Source organism: Aquila chrysaetos, chromosome 10 (genome assembly GCF_900496995.4).
Source record: "Aquila chrysaetos chrysaetos chromosome 10, bAquChr1.4, whole genome shotgun sequence".
In the NCBI taxonomy this organism is placed as follows: domain Eukaryota; kingdom Metazoa; phylum Chordata; class Aves; order Accipitriformes; family Accipitridae; genus Aquila; species Aquila chrysaetos.
In genome coordinates this window covers 5,418,532-5,440,293 of record NC_044013.1, presented here as the reverse complement: position 1 = coordinate 5,440,293, position 21,762 = coordinate 5,418,532, and the positions used below count along the sequence as shown (strand labels likewise).

Genomic DNA, 21,762 nt, shown 5'->3' with positions numbered 1-21,762 from the left:
GAACCACTCTGCTTTTACATTAATTTTTTCTATCACGCTAGTGTTTCCTTACCCATTCCTTCTGTAACTAAGATAATCAAGAAAAGATTGGGACTTCACTGTACTTTTAATTGCAGTTAATTACCAAAACACTGAAAGTCTCTGTATGTGGTAAACCCAACAAACCTAAAAGGGTATGTTCTTTAAATAAAAAACATTATTCCCGCAGCTTGAGCACTGGTACATCTTGTGTTCCAGTTGCATCAGTAAATTTATTGCTGTGATAATACCAGAAATAACTGATGACATATTTGGCTGATGTTAAGCACAACCAAGGGACTTTGTGCAAGAACTGAGACAATGACCAAACTGCGAGTGAACTTACTCTGCAGATGTGGTCTGACCATACTTGACTGTTCTTCTCATATTACCTAAAATCAGGCTTAAATTTAAACAAATGACATCCTTTTCTTCTTCCCAAATGACAGAACATTTAAATTCTTTTTGCAGAATTCAACAACTTGACTTTTGTACCGATTTAAATGCAACACAAGGACAGTATATTTTTTTTTTATTATTATTATTATTAGCAACACGGAGAATTAACTCTGCATGACTTGTTTCAGGGCTCAGAGTCCAACTTAAGAAACACAGGGTTTATTTTTAATGGCAGAACTGCTGCTAATCCTCTCCACAAGCACACAAATGGGCATTGTGTCACGGGCTGAACTGCCGAGCTCCACGGGGCTCTCCTTTACATGAGTATACATAGGGTAACTCCATGCTGTAAATTAGTGGCTTTTCACCCGAATCTAAAAAACAGGGTATAGCCTTTAGGATCATATCCACCCTTTTCCTACTGTTTACTAATGCCTGTTCCTTGGAATGGGATTCCTCTGACCAACGGTAGATGTCTGTCAGTACAACTAAGAGCATCGTTCAGATTAGCAGAGCAGTTGCCGAGATGAGACCTGCAGCCAGCCCATGCTCTATATTTAATGTCAGCAGAAAGGGGAACACATCTACAAGCAAGCATTCATGAATTGAAGATCTTCAATATGGGAGCTTTATTACTAATTTAAAAAAAGGCAATCAGTTTGATATGCAGCTTCCTTTGTTGTTGGCTTTCATGTGTTATCTTTTGCTTGGGTGTGCCACGGAGGAGTACAGCATGGGTTTTGCTGGCTGAGCAAGAGAAATTTGGTATCATTTGTAACGGAGGTGTTACAAACAGGACTGCAGCGGATGAAGATGTATCCCTGATGCACAGGAGTGGTGCAACCTTTTAAAGACCGATGTAGATAAAGGAATGGATGAAAGGGCATAGGACTGCTGTGGGAACAAGGAGCTTTTGCAAATCTATAGCACCCTAATTATCAGCCCACACCATGAGCAGAATCTCAGGAAAAGTGCTCAAAACTCTCAGCTTCACATGCATTGGCACCTCCTGCGTGAGCTAAAATGATTAGCACAAACTAAACATTCATGTAATATGCCTTGGAGGAGAGTTTTCAGCCCACCCCATCCATACTTCTCACTGTGCCTAATAACTAAAATGTAAAACAGACCCAAGCAGACAATTCTGCATTACCGTTTTACCTAAAAAATTCAACACACAGCAAAGGCTGAAGAGTAGAGATGAAGGGTAGGGCTTCTTCTCTTCATGTGCTCTCTGAAAACCAGAGAAGACCTCTGAGTGCATACTTAAATATTTCATTAGCCTTTTAGAGCTCCCTCTCTAGCTACCAGTCCATAGCACCATATTCTGAAATGTATCTTAGTAATTCACAAATTTAGCCTCTGCCCTTGATCCTCCCAAGAGGATTTTCTGCTCTGCAAACTGTAGCACAGTTGCAGAGATTTGACTTCATCATCTCACCCCTCAACCCAGTTAATGATATCTTTCTGCCTCTGCTCATGCCACCACCTGGGAAAGTCTATGGGGTCCCGGTCTGGGCAGTCTGACTGAGATGGTCACCTACTGTAAGGTTAAATCCAACTTCAGGGTGGCAACCACAAGCGTTTATTTTGTCTTCATCACTGAAGACACAAGCTGCACTTCGGGACTGCTTGGTTGGAAGAGCAGCGTTCTGCCAGAAACCTGTGGGCAGATTTACTATCTGTTGCCTGTACCTCTTCAGAAAAAACAGGCAAAAAGCCTAAGTAAGAGGAAGAGTAATGGGGGCAGAAAAGCCCAGGGCACGACTGGAACATGGAGGGGGATGTGACACACAGAAAAAATGCTCCGAATTGGAAAACCCATTTTCACTGGAAATGAAGGCCCCTCTATTTCTTTAATGCCTGCTGCAAAACAAAAGAAATTTTCACAAGATTGCATCACAGAAACATGGGAAACCATCACAGCTTTGTTCTCAAAATAAGAACAAATTTAGAAACACCTGAATTCTTGCAAACTACTTGAACTGGGAGGGATACTGACATCCTTTGTGAATTAGGCAAAACTCAGACTGAGGAAGTCTACAAACCTTTGCACTTAATGCAGAGGCAGGTTTAGCAGAGAAAAACACGTCTTGAAGTATGTGAAGTGCTTGTTAATGTTTACTTACCTATGCAAGTGCGCCCATCAGCATGGAGCCTGTATCCCGCCCGGCACTGGCAGTGGAAGGAGCCGTGCGTGTTGACGCAGCCTTGCTGGCAGCCACCATTCACCACCGCACACTCATCCACGTCTAGAGGAGGAAAGCAGATGGCGAGAATTACAAGACAGCCTCAGCAAAGAAAGACATACCCTGGTTCTCCTGGACGGCACGTAGCTCATACATAATGCAACCATTACACTCAGACTGGGTTTTTGTTTACTTCATTTCTGCGCTGTAAACAGAGCAAAGAAAATTGAAATTTTATGGTGTTCTTCAATGTTCCCGCAGGCACTGCCTCTGTAGTCTCTACTTCTGAAGCCCTTATAATTAGAGTGATCTGTGACACAGCTGTTTCCTTGGGGCCAAGAGAAAAATACAGGGAAAGAATTAGGGTAAGATAACACATCTGAGCTTCTAGGTGTCACTGGTCAAACTTTTGGCTTTTGTAAAAATTTGCTGTATGAAGATTTCCTCTTGCATCAGGCCTGTAATCCTATTAGCAGGTGCTCTTGAGGGTACAAGCACATACAACTGATGTAAATGGAAAAAAGCCATGCAAGAGCAGCACCCATGCTCTCAATCAACATTACATTTTCAACCACTGAATACACAGAGAGCTTAGACATTACATTTAAAAAGAATGATGATTTTATGCCATGTTTTCTGTGACTCTTGTCACACCTCTGGGCTTCTTTGTGTTCACCTGAACTTTCCATAGCATCTTCTCAGACCACTTCCCAGAAAAATGATGGGATTTCCTGATGATACCTTCTCTGAACCTAAGCAGGTATCTTTCCATATTTCACATTTTAGGGGATTACATTCAGTCAAATGAAGAGGGAAACTAGCATTAAAACAGCTTGAGAATGCTGCTGTCATGTTTCATCTGAAAATGATGGACAATGATGGACAAAAAAAGATCAAGAACAGTTTAAGTAAACAGGTGAAGGTTTAAAACAGACCCACAAACTGAATTTCCAAAAGTACCACATAAGCAGTTTCTGCATGTTACCAGCAACACTGGGCTACTGTAAATAGCATTTGATTGGCATGTTGACGCCATTACCTTAAAAATCAACACGGGAGTCATTGGAAATAAGGGTCAGTTAGTCCACTCCCTGACAAAATTTCACCTGGTAGATGTTTGCCTAGAATTTGTCCGTCCTTTCCTTAACAGCTCCCAGGGATGGCAACTGCACCTCCCTCCATCTCACCCAGGAGCGAGGCTGGTACCAAATTATCCCGACCACCAACGACATTCTCCTCTAGCTGAAGCCAAACCTCCCTCCTGCAACAGGCATCTGTAAAGAGCCCCCCATCAACTTTAAAGACTCCCACTGATTTAATTGCTCTTTAGATCACGTTCTCAAATCATCTAAGGGATTTACCCACCCGAGCGGGTGTGGATGAGGAGACTGGGATTTAAAGACATAAGAGTGGCTGCAACAAGAGGCAAGTCTGCAATTGCTGCTGTGGGGAAGCGAGCCAGCAGCGGAGCAGAACACAGCAACACAAAGACATTCCCCCCCCATGTTGCACTTGAGGAACAAGGGGTCTGGCTTTCATATTTTTGCTGTTGATATATCTGCTTTGCATTTAGCTTTCATGGTTTACATTTTTTTATGCTTTTATGTTTATTCCATTTTAGAAAATCTAATAAAAATTAAATGAAAAAGGAAGTTTTAAAGATGCCTTGGAAATGCACAGTGTCCTGGTTCTAAGGAAATGTATTTATAAAGTTAAATTTTAATACTTCACATGTGAATTTCACTCACCTAAAATGAAGTCCTGGTGTTGACTAGTGTTTAAATTCAGACCATTTGCTAACGTGCGCCACTTTTTAATCCTTCTGCTATATTTGCTGTTCTATTAGACTGTATGCTACATACATTTCCTACTGCCTGGAGACATCTGGAATACTCTTTTTTTAAACAGAAGTTTTGCTTTCTTTAATGTAAACAGTAAACAGAAAATGTTACTCATCTTGTTGAATTCTATACTGTTAAGAAATAGCCTGCTGAAAAATGCCAGGATGAAATCAAAACCAGGAAACTATTTGCCTCGAGTATCACAGAAATAAAATAAGCAAAAAGGCTCAGAAAAATATAACAAGGAAGCAGCTGAACTATATAGTACAGCATGTTCTAGTATTTATACATCAATAAACTCAAATACTGGGAGCTTCAATATATTAATTTTATAGGCTACTAACAGCTGCAGAATTTCTCTAATATACCAAATACAGTTTTAAGTTAGGATATCAGCACTTACAAAGGAGAAAAAATAGTCCAGCTAATAAAAATGAGCACTTGGAGTTAGCTCTATTTGTTACTCTCTATTTGAACGTTTAAAGAAGTGACTTAGTTTACAGGGAAGCTCCACGCCCAGCAGCTCCAGCACCCACTGCAGGTCTTCTTTCAACGGCATTTCCTTTGTGCTGGCACATCCCGAAAGGCCATAAGGCAATTATATTGCTGAAAGGCAATATAATTAAATGAAAAATAAAAAACTCTAAAATACTTGTATATATAAGCTATACCTAACCCCACCCGAAGACTCCCTGCAGCAAGTGAGGAAAAAACAGGGGCGAGATCAACGAGCCTGCAACACAAGTCCACGACCGTCTTCCCAGGATGCCACGTGAGTGGCAGGTTTGATGACAGACGATCCCTTCTAGTCTCAGGCTTTCTCTGCAAGATCAATATTTTAAGGATTATATGTTGAAAGATTCCGTCACGTACTACAGATACAATCAAGAAAAATGCAACGCACAGTTGCCTTTCAATGTCTCCTACATCTCAAGACCAGGAAACAACTTTGCCCCCAGTTACAGAAGAAAAATGCCTTAATTATTTTGTCTGGGGAGCAGCCTGCAAAGTAGACACTAATCTAAATGCTTGAACTCCACTTGAAAGTTTTAAAACTCTAACCTATGTGGACTTTGATATTTAAATTGCTATACTGGTAAAGGACATATATACCAGGAAAACAACAACTTATGCTGTTACGGGTACAGAAGTAGCCATTTCTTTTTCTACGTGGGAATAATTATAGAAATATAAAATTATTCTAGAATTACAAAGTTATAAAAATATAAAAAATGTTCTAGAAATATAAAGTCATTCTTTTGGAATTCTAGAATATTATGGGATCATGGAAGATTGTACCTGTTTAACAATACCCTATAATTAAATTTGTATTAGTTTTCACTGCAGATCAAACTGAAACACCTATGTGCTCAACTTTCTATAGTTACAATTTAGGACACTTATCTGAATAACCTGAATTTCAAGCCATTTATGGCTAGCTTATCACAAGTCAGACCGTGCATTCCCACAAAACAGAGGGAGAGCAATCCGCCAAGATGAGAGGCAAGAAGCGAAATGAGAACAGTGTGCTGTCCCTAGGCTATCTCGCAAAGGGGATTATGCTGCCGGGTGAATAGAACAGAGTCAGTACGTGAATATCCTCCTCTTCACCCGTGAAAGATTTCAACAGAGATGCATTTTAGTGGGATTTCCCACTGAAGGCGTCTCTGCTTTCCATGCTGTCTCTACGCAGCACGTATCCCAGGATGTACAGGGATTGTGTCCCCGTTTATCCACTTTGCATTGGGAACAAGCTGGCAGGGATGACCTTATTGTCAGTCATACAAGCTAAAAGTCAATCCTACGTGTTTCCAGGATGTAAATTATTTTAGCCACCATGACATGCACCTTTTTTAGCTCCTCTTGCTTCTGAGGTCTGTGCATTGGAACTGAGCTCTGCGCATCATGACTGCACACTGACCTTTCCTCCATCCCGAGAGGATGCACATCTCAAGTCCCAAACATGGGAAAAGAAAACGCGGTGTACAAATACACAACCCGCTGCCAGCACTGTGCCCTTTCCAAGGGCAAATCCTACTGATGAAGTTACAGATCTTAAAGTCCTCCACACCCCTGAATGGGGGCTCTGCTAATCTTCAAGGAATTTTGTCCCCAATTGATTTGACGGGCCACGCTGGCAAGAGTTCAATTTCCCAGCCCAAAACCTGTTTAAATACAGAGCTGTGTGATTGCTTGTTCGGAATTCAGGGTCTTCACATCAGTGGCTTTTTTCATATTGTTACTAAAATGTTTAGGAACAGCTATGATCAATCAGCTCCTTAAAAATAAACTGACAGCAGTGTTAAACACAGATAATTAGTGAACCTACAATCATGTTTTTATAAAGGAAAAAAAAAAGCAAGATGTTGCCAGATCCCTGCTAACAAACAGCTTAGCTTTTTAAACCATTAAGAAACGTAAACAACGTGCAAAACTAAACCCTAAAAGAAAAAAACAACCGAGTACTGATGGCAGTAGGGCTGAGCGTTTGCAGTATCCTCTTTATTTTTATGATCTTTCCTCTCTTTTCTGGCCATATTGTGCAAGACAGAGTTATAAGCAAGTAGGCTGTTTTTCAACTCCCAATTTTTAAGTTTTCCACTTGCAACAGCCCAGTACCACTTGCAGGTCAAGAGCAGGCTGCAGCCACAGCTCCCACGCCTCCGAACAGAGGGGAGCTGGTGTTGCCAAAGGCACTTGTGCTTATACTGCAAACGGGGTAAATCCTTAAACCTGCACATAACAAATACCTGAATGGTCACGGGCCTCCAAAGGGACCTAGAAAGGTTTGTCCCTGTTTTAACCACTGGACAGGCGCTTCATGCAATCCCAAGTCCTCTTTGCTTTTAAATCCTTTTTATCCAAGGAACCTGTCTAGAAATTTCTGCAGTAACTACTCCCACGATTAACGCATCACCCGCTCTCCCATAGGTCTGTAATGATGCATCCATGACCCTCTGTAGGCATACGCATATATTTGGGCTCTGGTGTAGGACAGCTGCCACTTCACATCACAAAGTGCCTGTGGAAATACCAAAAGGCAATCCTGCTTATCCTTCTAATTCAATTTCTTTTTTAAAGCACTGCATTCTTCACAAGGTCATTATTTGCAACTTTTATCGCTTTTCACGTGCCTTCTGTGCAGCTGGTTTGAAAGTACGAGATTAAACGGTCTTCTAATATTGTTTATTGCACACTTTTCCTGCTTGTACATTTTTAGTAAAATGAAAGGTGTAAGGTTATTATTTAAATACAGCTTCTACTGCAGACCTGAGTTCTCTTCTTTGGGCTCGCCAAGCCAATGATGGCACAAACATTTTGAGAATCCTGAATGGAAAGAGAGATGATGTCCCAAGGGTATCCCAGGGATGGCATTCACATCAAGGGCACTTTGTCAAGATCACCGTGTGAGATCTAAGCAGGCACAGGGTGACAGAGTAAGGTTTACCTCCCAGCTACCTTCACGGAGCAAATGGCATTTCTTCTAGGTGACAAATGAACAGGCTTTCTGTCCCTTCACTGTAAAAACATGCACAGATTGATAACTGTTCGAAGCCAGTACTTCCTGATGGAGAAGCAGAGAAGAAATTTCCTCTTCACAGTGCCCAGGCACTGCTAGAGAAAGAAACCAGAACTGGACAGTAGGGACCTCATCATTTGAGGATATTCTTTTTATATTTTTTTATTTATTTATTTTTAGTTTTGGCAAAACCTCTTTGCTTTGGCAAGTGAAGAACAACACGAAGCGAGGCAGAGACCAAACAGTTGTGAGCATTGCCCTCCCCACAAACACCAGAGGCTTGACATGGATGAAAAGATTTCTGTCCAGCTGGGAGCTGATGCAAGAAACATGTTCTGGGTACATGCTAGAACAATCGCCTGCACGCAGGGACCCGAAACACCACAATACCATCTGCGGATCTGGCCCAAATGACTTTCACAGAAGCGTAACTACACCCTTTTTACCAGATGCCTAAGAAATACTACATAAAATCGGAATGAATGACACACGCACGTTTCCATTTTCCATTAACCACAATCCCCCCAGCTCACTGCAGAAAGGATGCAACCAGCAGACGCAGAGAAACACAAAACCCTACTTGCATTTACTTAGAGAATGGTTTATGCTGATGGTTTTTAAAGTCAGATTATAATTAAAAATAATTATAGTAATTATTTATAAAAAAATCATGATCGGAAAGAGGAAGCACAGCCTACTCTTTGCAGCATTATCTTAAAATTCATTAAAATCAGGGGTTTGTCTCTTATTTACCTAGGGAGCTCTGTGGGTCATTGCTCCCCACACAATATTGTGAGGATTAGTCAGTAATGATGGTGATAGAGAAACAGAGAAGAGGAGACTGGGTCTTATGTAAAGAACCACAATGAGAAACCTTAAGTGGCTATATTTAAAACCACCGCGAGCGGATAATCTGTTCAACTCAAACATTTATTTGGAAATAAATTAACAAAAATCTGGCTTAGCACTCCCTTGCCCTGACTAGCTCTCCTAGTCTCTTCAGTTGTAGATCATTTAGTACATCTGACATGAAAACTCCTTTATTGTTTGCTATTTAACATGATATTTAAAAATCAACAAAGATGTATGACAGTGCTTTCCCTTCTGTTATTTGTAACAGCACTGTGATTAATCTCTTTTATATATTCCAAAGGATGTTTAAACCTCACATGAGTTATGAAGTGAAAATATCATATGGTCTTTCCCCACTAATTTACATGGCGGATTTTACACATTAATTTAGTGTGTTTTTAAATTAAATAATTTATATACTTAAGGGAAGGAAGGGAAACAGGCTCGGTTCCCAGCCATTCATAAGCTGATCACAAAAGTCAGAAATTACTTTTATAAAAGAAGTGAAACATAAAATAAGACCCGCTATTGCTATAAATAGATACATTTATGACAGATTCAGCTCACAGCTTCCTTTAACTCACATAGTCTCCCCAAGTCTCGAGTTCGAAAATGTCCGTAATTTGACAACCGGTGTGAATCCACTCACAAATGTACTCGTTATTAAGCATGACATAATTTGCTCTTGCAGCAGAAGTTTTTGAAAGGATCTCTCCCGTTTTACTAACACTAAAGCAGTTTTCAGGGTTTGAAAGTTTGATTGGAGGAATTTTGAAACTCCTGTTGCTAGAAAAATATTTGTCCATTTTTTTCCACAAGGAAGGAAGTTTGACATTTGTATTGACTCTAGGAAGAAAAATACAGGTTTAAAGTCTGGTCAAAAACAAAGGCAAAAATTCAACAAGAAAAAGCAAAATTTCTGTTCGTATTAATAAAAACCGTATTTCTGTTTCATTGAACCAAACTGAGCAGCAAAGAGCCATTTTTGATAGCTGTGAGATTTTAAATTGCAAAATCCCTAGTCTAGGGCTTTTTTTATGCTTCACAAAACCTCATAAATATGCTACAAGCTCTTTCGAGTGGTCTACTAGAACCTGATGTTAAAACACCTTCCTAAAACAGCTTTCAGCACAGATAAATGTGCTCCTGCAGAGCCAGCTGGGTCATTTTGAACTGTTAGAGCTCCTAGGCTTTTATTTTTGCTCCTCAGCTATTTGTTTCTGCCCTTTCCTGGCCCCTCCGATGGATTATATGAGCATCCATTGTCTGCTCCGGTTCAAAGTCACCCAGGTTAGCTCCAATCACTGCTGAAGCTTACTTAAATTTCAGTAAGTCACAGGTGTCTGAGGCAAGCCTGCTACAACAAAATTAATTAATGGAATAGCTTCAGCAAACCGGACTGAAAGGAGCATGTCACATCTGGTAAGAGATTGGTTAAAAGGCATGCTTAAGAGATTCCTTACCCAATTTAGTCCCTGCAAACCGACTCCACAATGAAAGAGAAACCTTGTTAGAGCAGCCAGTTTTCCACTATGTTTCTTCTTTACCTGGGATTAAGGACAAAGCAGCTTTAACCAGCACCTGTTTTGGCAGGGCTAGCCAATTAGCCATGCACAAACAGACTTTCCAAGTCATCTGATTGTTCACCTTCCCCTGAAAATCGATGGCATTAAAAAAACCAAAGCTTTTTGTACCAGATCCACTGTCTTTCAGTCCGTCACCTTCCTTTAGACCTCCCCAGTGATTTGATCACATTGCGGAGAGGAATTTTCTACCCTGTAGTTGGTACCTTGCCCTAGATTTCAGATGTTTTTCCAGGTAGCTTCAATGACTTCTAGTTGTGTCTAGGTCGGGTTTCCTTTCTCTCATCCCTGGTTTATCTGTCTTTATACTGAGAACACCAGAGGACAGAGACCATGGCACTGTGAAATGCTGAACAGCAGAGTCATCTATGGGACTATGTCCGTGTTAGGTAATAAATATTAATGTCCAGGTCTGAAGGGAGATGCATTTCCTGATGACTGCTTTCAAGGAGGGAAGAGGACAGAGGCATCTCTGAGGTATGGCTTTTTGGGGAGATTGATGGAGCGGCTGTGGAAAGCTGCTTCCAGCACAGATGCCCAGTGCAAGCTGCCCCACAACCCGCTTTTGGGGAGACTTCTATAAGCACTGAAAGGGCCAATCGACCTGACCAAGTCTTAAAGGCCTGGATTTCATTTCCTGATCTGTCACTGGCCTTAGTGGAGAATAAATATATTAATAAATTGCTGTGAGATGTCATGCAATCCTATTAGTGGGGGCCACAGATGATTTGAAAGAACGACATTGATTTGCCAAAGAACCCGGTAATTTGAATTCATTGTCGGGACGGGGGAGGAATATATCAGGGAAAAAGATGCTCTAGGACTTTTTTTTTTACTTTTTTTTTTTTTTTTTTTAAATATTGCTTTCATATGAAGACTGGCACAATACGACCATTGAAAGTGGTGACTCGATCCTCACCAATGACTAGATCCCACAATCACAGTTCATTTCTCAGATGTCCCTGAAGAGCAGATCTCCTGGACAGAGTGATGTGAAAAGGCAAAACCGGCCAATATCTGTACTGCCGATTTCTGCTTACTTTCAATGCCTGACATGTCAATCTCTCCTGAGATATTTAACAGGGGTTTAGCTCAATAAACAGCCAAGAGCCCCTCATCCACAACTCTATATGCAAACCATATGTTGCAGTTGAAAACTCTGAAGATTATAATTAGAACTGTCCATTCAATTTAAACAAGGTCAAGAATGAAAACTATTTCAAATTCAATAAGCAGGCCATTTGAAAGTGTAGACGCTGTGGAGGACAAGCTTAACAACTTAATTGACAGGTAAAGCTTCATTTCTAATCCTCATTTTGATATCGTCTGTAGCCTCAGGAGTCAAAACACATCACTGCTCAGTCCTCAAAATATGCAGAGAAAATGAAAATGTCAGTTGAATGAAAAAAAGGAGAAGCATCTGTTTGATAGCTGTGTAAGCCTGTGATATGTAAACTGCTTTGGAGTCAAGCAGCCCTAATTAGAGTTTCAAGGCATTCTTCATTAAATATACACACACAGACATATATATATATATATATATATATATATATATATATATATATATATATATGAGTTTTAAGCAATTATTGAGGCCAGATAATTTGCAAGAAAATCAGGGTATAGAATTAAAGTAAGGAACATGATAATTTCATGGACCGACCTCAGATAACAGTGTGACGTTTTCACACAGCCACAAAGAAATACTTTTCTCCATCTTTTCACAAAGCAGATCTGTACGTTTTTCTCCACTCTGAGTCTTTAGAACAAAAAAGAACAATCAATTTCTGAACCTCAGAGTAGTACACAGCATCTCAGCAAAGTAAAGCCAAAAAGGAAGACTGATAAAGTTACCAGCCTCCACAGTGGGGTTATACTAATAGATGTTTTGGCAACTGTACACCCTTGATGACTCCAATTCACATCCATATGAAATCCACACAGATGGACATAAACTCACAGTGGAAAACCGGTGCCAGGATAAGTGAATGACCACATGAGGATAAGTGAATGACCACATGAAATAACAAGGGAGTACAATCGGAAGAATGACAATCCAGACAAACGCATAACTTATGATCTTCAAAAATGTTTATATACTGAAGAAAACAGCCTCATTAATTTTACTGTTTCCTGTGGAAAAGAAGTGAATGTACCAGCTGTAAACAGTGAAGTTGGAAGAAGACCTTTTGCCTGTGCACCGCAGCAGTGTGGGCTGAAACACAATAATTAAAGTTTTATGTAATTTCTGCTTAGGAGAAAGGCTTTGAGATCACTAGCATCAGCAGCTTTGCTGCAACGCTCCTGCAAGTTTTTCTGACGTGGGGCAGAATAGCAGATGGAAAATTTGTTGTGGGGCTATCAATTTTTAAATACAGTTCCTCAGCACAATTCAGTTAGACCATGCTGGGAGGTGGGAGGGTGGCAAAGGAGGAAAGGATCTCTACGAGGAGATGTACTTAATAAGCGACAGCATGATACAGCCCAAACTCCTTGCGCAGATTCAAATCTGAGACGTACTAAGGAGTTTTATACGTTGGGCCATCAGCATCTTCTCTCGGCAGGATATGACAGCTTGAAAAAACAGTTATGGAATAAAAAGAGAGAAATGACTGATCTGATGAGAACATCTGGTTTGTGTTAGCAGCAATATTAATGCCCACTTGCTGAGCTCAGTAAGTGTCTTTACTACAGTAGAACGCATAGAGAAATGTCTTTTCCACACACAGTAGGTAAAATATGCAAAAGAAAATTATAATCATGCAAATACCTTCATAATTTGATGTTTCCAGCTTACAGTACATACACTCTGCTGGTCGGAAACATGAATGCTATTTGTGACAAATGTCCTACTTGGGTTGGTAAAAAGCTTTAAGACATCACATGGATAGACTCATCTTGCAAACTGACTGGAACATAAACCAATCTTGGGAATAATCAGTTTGGGAGGAGCAATCACCAGTCAGAACTGTATTCTTCAACACGTGAAACACGTGCAATGCTGGGACTGCGCTTGCAGTGCCAAGACTATGCGGGACTAGGAAAACAGGGAGGGACAACACCATTCAGCCACCAAAGTCCACCTCTCTGCCAATCTCACCTAGACGAGACCACAGCACAATCCACTCCATTTCTGTAAAAACTGGCTCACTGACGTTACTCTACAGCCGCTAGTTCATAAGGCCCCTTTCTCAAGAAGCCGCCACAAGCGTCGATCCCCCACTGGAGCTATCGCAACTCCAGGCCGTTATCCAACAGAAACCCCCAGTGAGCAAAAGACAGCATGTTACACAGATTTTCTTGCTCTGCTTCCTTATGCCATATATTAGTTGCGACTCTGCAGAGATTCAACCACAAAAAGAGAGAAGTGGCATTAACACATCCCAAACCCGTCCACACCAACTTCCAGAGCTGGATCCTAATGAACAATGTCACCAGGCACAGAAGATTTTTTTTTTCCCCCCTCCTTTTTTTCCTCTTCCCAAGATTAAAAATGACATCAAATTAATCACTTGATTGCTCCATTTTTATTAGTTGTTTTTGAACTCCTTGGCTGACATTGAGTCTCTTTTGGGATAGTAATTGTTAACAAGGTTCTCAGGTGAGTCTTTCAAAGATCCGGTATGCAACAACGGCAGGTTTATTTCAAGTTGGTCTTCTAATAAATCCCAGCTAAAGCCCTCAGGTACTCATGTAATTGAAGTTTGAGTAATCCAATATGATGTTGATCAAACTACTGATCTTTTAATAATGAACTGTAGCCCTCCCAGCAGTTGCTATATTGCTGACAGTCACGTCTGGATCGCTTCCTTTGGGCCAATGCTTTGAACAGGGAAGCTGACAGATTTCTGTTTGGTTTAGATTTTATCACAAATTGTTTTAAAGCTTTTTAAGGATATATCAGATGGCTCATAAAATCCACGGGCATTTCAATAAAACACGGGATTTCTATTAGTTGTCCCAGGGAAGACTGGTATTAAATGCTTCTAAAGAGGAATATAAACACCACTCAGGAGTTGTACTTCTTCCTATCTCTGTATCTGCCATTAGTCCTTGTTTACGTAGCCTGTAGGCAAAGCTATAGAAAAAGCAGTAGTTACCCTGCACAATACTCTCCACTGAAAGGCAAATGTGCACATTTTTCCTCTCATAATTTCCATTTAAAGTATGAATTGAAGGTTTCGAAGCCTTGCCTCTCTACACAAGAATAATTCAGTTGCAATTTACATTTTCGATGTGCTCAAAATGAACACCAAGATGACTCATGTGCTGTTTATAAGATGCTTATATTTGCTGGTAAATACCTTGCTACAAACAAGCTATAATTTAAGTATTCAAAAGTCTTGCTTCTGCATAAAATTACTACTAACGGTAATTTTGGAGACCATGACCAGAGCTTCAATTTCAGGCTTGCAAAGCTCTTCCTACACAATGATTCTTAAAAGTACGAGTGTGTTTTCTTCTCTGACAACGGCAATCATTGTATCTCTGTAATTGCGGAAAAGATTACCTAGCTTTTAATTCACATTAGTCAACTGCAACAATGCCATGCTTCTTTCCTTTCCTTTAAAATAAACTAATTATTGTCAATCAGCCCAGTGGAATGTTAACATTCTCCATAACCTGCCTTTCGGTGGTAGTCATAAATGCTAGAAACTAGCTAATATAAACTAATCAGAGCCCCAGAAATATCTCAAAACATGTCTGTACTGCAGTCTATCATTTTTGTCATATTATTTCTAAATATTATATTTTGTCTGGACAATAACAGCCTTTTCATATAGAGTGCTTTTCATCTGACTATTCAAAGCTCTTGCATTAATTAAACAACATTAAATCCCTGAGTGGTATAGCAAATACTATAATATTTCCAAACCTTAAATGTTTTCATTGTCAAAAGCTGATCAATAAAGCTTTATGCATCGAGCAGTTTGGACAAAGAAAATTTTTCAGGCCAGTATGTTTGCTCACGCCCAACTTTCTGCACAAACTCACAATTGCAAGACCTGGAGTCACACGCAGAGAACCCGTGAAGGGGATTACTGTCATTCTCCCTGCACTTTACACAACCACTCCTTTCCAAAGATAATAGCAAGTTACGGTTCCCACTTAGTATTTCCTTCCAGCTGGTAGAGCCTGTGTGAGGCTTTTCAGATCCCGGAGGAAGACACAGGAGCTGGAAGCCTTAGGGAAGCAGCCCATGTGCCGAGTCTATAATCAGCTGTGATGCACGGTGAGCTTTCAAGCGCCATATGGACTAGACCAGCAGACGCCGTAGAGATGGGACTCTTCGTTTGTTGTTACCTGGGAGGCCTGTGACATCTAGAAACAATTTTTCCCTTTCAGGCCGTGTCAGATCAGTGATCAATAATTCATCTGATAACTGAAATGCAGAACGGAGTGCCAGTTTTCTGTGGTTTATGAATAACGCTGTGCTTTTTAAAAAACACGCTGCTTTGGAATGCAGCAGAAGATGCGCTGAAGGAAACGCATGACACGCCGATAAGCTGCACTACACCCAACCCTGTGTAAACCGTACGTAACCTGAAAATTAAACTGCCAGTTGTATGGTTTGTTTATGCAAAAGGCTGTTATTAAAATGCTGCAGATGAATTAAGCATTCAAAGAGAAAACTCTAGACATGAAAAAAACCCTCCATGGAAAAAAAGAGATTTTTTCCTCCATGGAAAAAGGGGATTTACCAAGATTATCTTGAAATAACCACTGAATTCTTGAAATATGAGTCAGCCCCATTCTGCCCTGAGAGCCAAGGCTGCAAACGCAGGTAGGACTCCTTCAGCTGTTGCTTTGGAACCTTGGATTGGGATATTGCTCTTGACACCAGCCGTTTCTACCCAACTGGTCTGCATAAAACTTCTGCTTAAAAAGTGACTGAAAACTGACTGTGCCTGTCCTCAGCTCCAATCAATAAAAACATGCATCCGGGATAAACGAGCTCACTTTTCAATGGCAATATTCACTTTGGAGGAAGCTGTCATAACTGTTAGTTCATCTACCCTGAGGGATATCAGATGTGAGAAATTATGTAGTTTAGCTCACAGCCATCTTTGTTCAGTGTGTAAGAGAGGAGCGGGGAGACTTTAGCTATAGTCAAGCATGAATCTAGAAAAACCTAAAGAAGTGCAATTAAAATTCAAAAATATATCAATTATCAGAGCATCAGATGCTCTTCTTGGCTAAGACTGCCACATAAGTGCTCAAAAAAACAGGTTGGAAGTGTCTGTTCTGGTCTGAGTACTGTATCTACCCTTCCCTGATTGAAGAGAAACAGGTCAGACAAAATGACTGTGATTTTGCCGAGTTTAGTATAAGATACATTTTAATAAGATTGAAAGGGTTCATGTGTCCCCAGCGTGTAATTGAGTGGATTAGGCTTGGGAGGGCGCACAAAATGAGAGGGGACTGACCAAACCAACCCGTGGCATTCGCTACGTGCTGACAGCCCCTGCGAGCCTGAAATGAGCCCGCCGAAATTCAGCTCAGGTTCCTGCCTGCCTTGGGCTTGCCATTAATCAGGATTCAGGTAATTCGTTTAAAAAGTCCAATAGCCTACAGTTAATGTTACCTTTACTATGAATCTGTTGTAATTTTTACTACTTGTTTTGAGCGCATTTTTTGCTGTAGTACCACTACAAAGAGACAAATGCAGAAAGATGACACTATTTGCTTAGGAGAGTGCAACAGCTTCTTGTAGCTATTGATCCCAGCTGGCTCCAAATGCAGCCCAGGATTGCATGAGAAAAGGTCAGACAAATGACCTCCAGCCTTCATTTCTTCTCAAATCCAGAGACAAATGCTTAAAAATGAGAATCAGGAATTTCCAAAAGAATTACTCAGGACTAGAAATAAAATTACATTCCCAATAAAGTTTGCAAATGTAGCTAGGAATGTCTTCAGTAGTTTCTGCCCGGATCTCCTCTGCACCCATGCACAAACACCATGCAGTTCTCCTGCCTAAATCAAATAGCCTCCAAAAAACCACAGAAGTCTGCCTGCATAATGCTAAATAGTGTTTAAAATGCACAATTAATCCTTAATCTTAGTTAATATATTTCCCTTTATAAGAGGAGTAAGGGAACTGTTGATTTTTCTCAGCTGGGATCTGAAATCAAAAGCAGTAATTATGCTTTTTATTTGTGACTAAAGATACTGACTTGACAAGTAGGAGTAACCATAAATAAACAATATTCAAATGTAAAACCAGCTATTGCTTCTTGTTGAATTCCCTTCAAATGATCAGACATCTACCAGTATTCTGGATGTCCAAACTAATGGAGAAGAAAATGTTTATTCTTCGGCCTCTGACAGAGTGCTTCACTGCTTTTTTTGTATTTTGAAACTGAAATACTTGGAGTTTTCTGACTTAGCTGTAAGGACCCATGCTGGAGTCCCAGGGTACCCAAAAGCACCTAACAGGGTCCAACAGGGTTGGAAATACCAGAAATTAGGTTTTGTCCTCTTTTCTCTCACCATTCTTTTTATCTTGCCTATTCTTTTTCTCTTCCCTATTGAATTGCTGTAAAAACCCAATACATTAAAATATCTAGTTATCAAGACTGTTCACCCACGGTTTGTTAAGGTCACAAGATGGAGTTGCCCGTTCCCCTAATTCTCCAAGGTGGACATTAAGTGGGCACAGTAATTCAGTTACAAATAATTGGATAATTGTGACACAACTCCTGCAACTGGTTTTATTTCCGTATCTCAAGACAAGGTCTTGAAATAGAGAAAGCTGAAGAAGGCTGGGTGGCTTCACCTCATCTAGGAATGACTTCACTCCATTGCTCTACAATTTGAGTTCATGTGGAGTGGTACTTGTTGCACATGTAATCAGAACTGGGTTGTTTGGGGTTTTATTTTTGTAAAATAGAATTTATTTTCCTAATTCTCCTTCTACTGAAGTGTTTCTGAAAATAACTAACTCTGTGTCACAGCATGCCATAGTGTTATGGGTCAAATGCAACTTTCTCAGATAAGACAACAGAAAAGCATCCTGAATCCCTCCAGTGGACTAATTTCGCCCGTTCTATTAAAAAATAAATAAATAAATGAAAAAGCTCCTTGGCATTTCCCTAGAGGTGCACGGCATTACGTCCTTCAGGTTTTTTTCCACAGGACATGGCAGAAGCCTGGTGCATTGATTTGTTGGGCAAGGAAAACAGTCCAAGTGCAGAATTAGCATGTTTGTTCTCTTTGACAAAAAAAACAGAGTTTGACAAGAATAAGTTACACCTCAAACCTTACAGACTAAATACATGCTGAGGTCATTTTAATAAACACTTTCTTGCGCTTCGACAAATCCCTCGGTATTCCTTTTAGCCTAGCTATTAACTCTTCCGTGGCAACGGTGTTTGAAGAGTTCCCATCCGACCCTGGGATCAGGCTAAATCAGTGACACTGGTGACTATTACATTACTGGGGTAAACAGTGGTGGCCTTGCAAAGTCACACACCGGCTCTGGACGCAGCTGCTCTGAAAGTCCCTCTGGCAAAGGTCAGGAAACCTGCCAGGGCTTCGTGGTTTGACCAAAACCCCCGGGGATGGGGTTGCAGTGATTGCAATATTACTCTAATCAGTAAAATAAAAGCTTCTTTTCATCGACAGCTAATCATAGGACTTCATTGGTCTCTAACTTCCTTCAGTTGTCTTGACAGACGAGAGCACAATAATATAAATAAGAAATGACATTTTACCAAAGAAGGTTAACATAAGGTCACGACCTTTTTTTATTTGACTTCTGGAGCTTATTCATGTGTGAAAACACGCTTTTGTAGCTGTAGCCTCAGCATCCCTTACAGATCTGGACTTGTGCCAATAATTGAGTTATAAAATGGTATTTATGTTCAGAAAATACCATTTCTGCTTTTTGTGATGTTTGAGTAGAATTGTTAAGCGTTAGTATAAAATATTAAATGAGAATATCTATACGACTCACAGCATATCTCACTGACATAAGAAGTCAGTGGTAGCTCTGCTTAACAAATAAGGAGGTATTACACACACACGCAGATTTCTTCTCCCTTCCTTAGACCAAGTTACAGCTTTCTGAGCAAATCTACACACGGACGCTGACCAGACTGCCCCGAAACACTGAACACCGGTGCAGATGCATGGGGCACAGAATCAGGCCAACAGCCATACACTGGTAAATGTCAAATATTAAGTTGTTGTATTATTCGTACGGTGATTTAAATCCAAATCCTTTCTCATCATTAATATCCATCAGACACACGAAGAGCGAGAGGTAAGCATGAGCCTTCTGTCAAAATCTGTAATGCCTATGTGACTATCTGCCAGAAAATATTTCTCTGTCAGATAAGAAAACTGAAGTTCTGTCCATGAATACCGGAGAGTAAAATCTGCAGTACAACATGTAGATAATTAGTTTTGAAAGGCTAATCAGTTCACCTCCCTGGCTGGCATTTCTATGTATTGCACATGCCTTCACCTTACTACAACTTGCCTCTTGATGTAAGTATGCCTCCACTGATGTGAAGTAAGACTTTACATACCACATAACTCCGAATGATACATCCTGCCATGAGAGTCCCCAGTTAGTTAGAAAAGATCCTTACAGGCCTCGTTAGGAGTACGGACCCCACAGCGTGGGCTGTCCCAGGCTGTGCTGCTCGATCCCCTTCCCCATGTGGCTCTAACCAGTCGCAGAACCACCCGAGAAAGGGAAGGTTTAGCTAATGCTGATAGCAATAACTTATTTCAAGATTATCTCGCCTAATCTACGTTGTCGTCTAGTTCATATTCATGGAGCCTTGTGTCTTGCACACACCTTTGACATCCTAGAAGATAGAGATTGCTGAGCACCCTCAGTTCATTCTAGCTGTGGAATTAGGCATTTGGGTCTCCTAAAATTGCTTACAAAACCCCCAGCTACTATTGATCAAATCAGCAGTACACTTCATTATGTTGTTGGATTAGTGAACTTTTATCCACTTTCCCTTCCTTAGCATTAAACAACTACAAACAGCTGAAAACATTAAAAAAAAACCAAAACCAAAACAGTTATTTCCTGACAACATCTTAACTTTTTGTCAGAAGGATGGTCTATTTTGTTTCTGAAAAAAAAAGGATCAATCCTTGCACTAATAATGACTTACTTATGAATAAAATCTGTACTACTTCCAAGGTGCATGTCTAACCATGCACCTTATTTGTATTTTGGCTTATAAAAAAACCTGTACACCAATTGACCATTTGAGTCACCAGTGAAATAAAACCAACCATGAGACGGATAATGGGAGCAGAACAATAGTACCCATCTATTTAATGCTCAAGTTTAGACTAAGGGGTAACATAAAGCACAATGATGCTATAAAAAAGAAAAAAATGTAACTACCCAGAACAACTATAAGCCTTATTCCTCCAAAAATGCTGGCTAACCTGAATGAGATGCTGTTTTACTCTCACCTGCAACATGACCCCTTTGAGCAATGCAGAGGCATCAATAAAACACCAATTCAGTGTCATCTCCCGAAAGACCAGCACCTTCCAGCAGCACACGCAGTTTTGTTTGGAAGCTGACTTTTCCTATATGTAGTAATCAACCACTAAGTTACTTGTATTTTAACATCTGATGGCTAGAAGTTGGCTGAAGCTGGCCTTCTTGCAAGTCAGTACAGCCATATGCTTGTCGTTATTATCATCTCCAAAAAGTTCAGGTGTAATTAGTGTCACGGCTACGTTCGCTTTGTTTTATGACTTGAACATTTTCAGTTTATTGAACATTTCCATTTATGGTTCAAAAAGCAGCTTCAAAACGGCTAATAATATATTATTCTGTAATTCCTGATTAGTATATAGTACAAGAATCAAACATCTTAAGCTCTGAGTTTTTAAAGAATGTCAAAACACTAGAATTTAAAGTATATTTTAAGAATAGAAGAATTGTGCAGAAGAAACACTAATTTAACTAACTCATTAACACAAAACTATTTTAAAGGAAATGGAACTCCTGCATACTAAGCAATTTAGGATTACAATGAGCAGGACCTGCTTTCAAAAACTTAGTTTTTGGACAACTTTTGTGCAGCTCTGAAAGCTGTAAGTAGTCATCAACATACAGACCTATACACTCATCCATGGGAATATTACAAGCCAGTCCCCAAAAAAGGTAAGAGAAGGCTGAGGTGAAGTAGCAGGAATCTGTGAATCATGCATAGTATTTCTGGCTTGAGCTCTCAAAAGGCCAAAATGAAAGCATGGAGGACCATAATGAAGAACTTCAATGAAAATAAAGTAACTATCTACAGATTATTTACACTGTCAAGTTGGATATCAAATGATAGGTTGGTGTGGAAAATAATTCTACCATCTTCTAGTGA

General features: G+C 40.1%; 1 protein-coding gene across 5 annotated transcripts in view; it reads right to left on the bottom strand.

The window, feature by feature from the left end:
• Window positions 1–21,762, bottom strand: part of LOC115347551 (multiple epidermal growth factor-like domains protein 6) — a 205,572-nt gene that overhangs the window by 69,075 nt on the left and 114,735 nt on the right. For all 5 annotated transcript variants that reach the window (XR_003925529.1, XM_030029040.2, XM_030029043.2 and 2 more), the window contains exon 6: window positions 2,547–2,669. Coding sequence is in view for 4 of the 5 variants with exons in the window: in XM_030029040.2 (XP_029884900.1) it covers window positions 2,547–2,669 (123 nt within the window). In the remaining variant the exon portion in view is untranslated. The remainder of the gene's footprint in view (window positions 1–2,546; window positions 2,670–21,762) is intronic.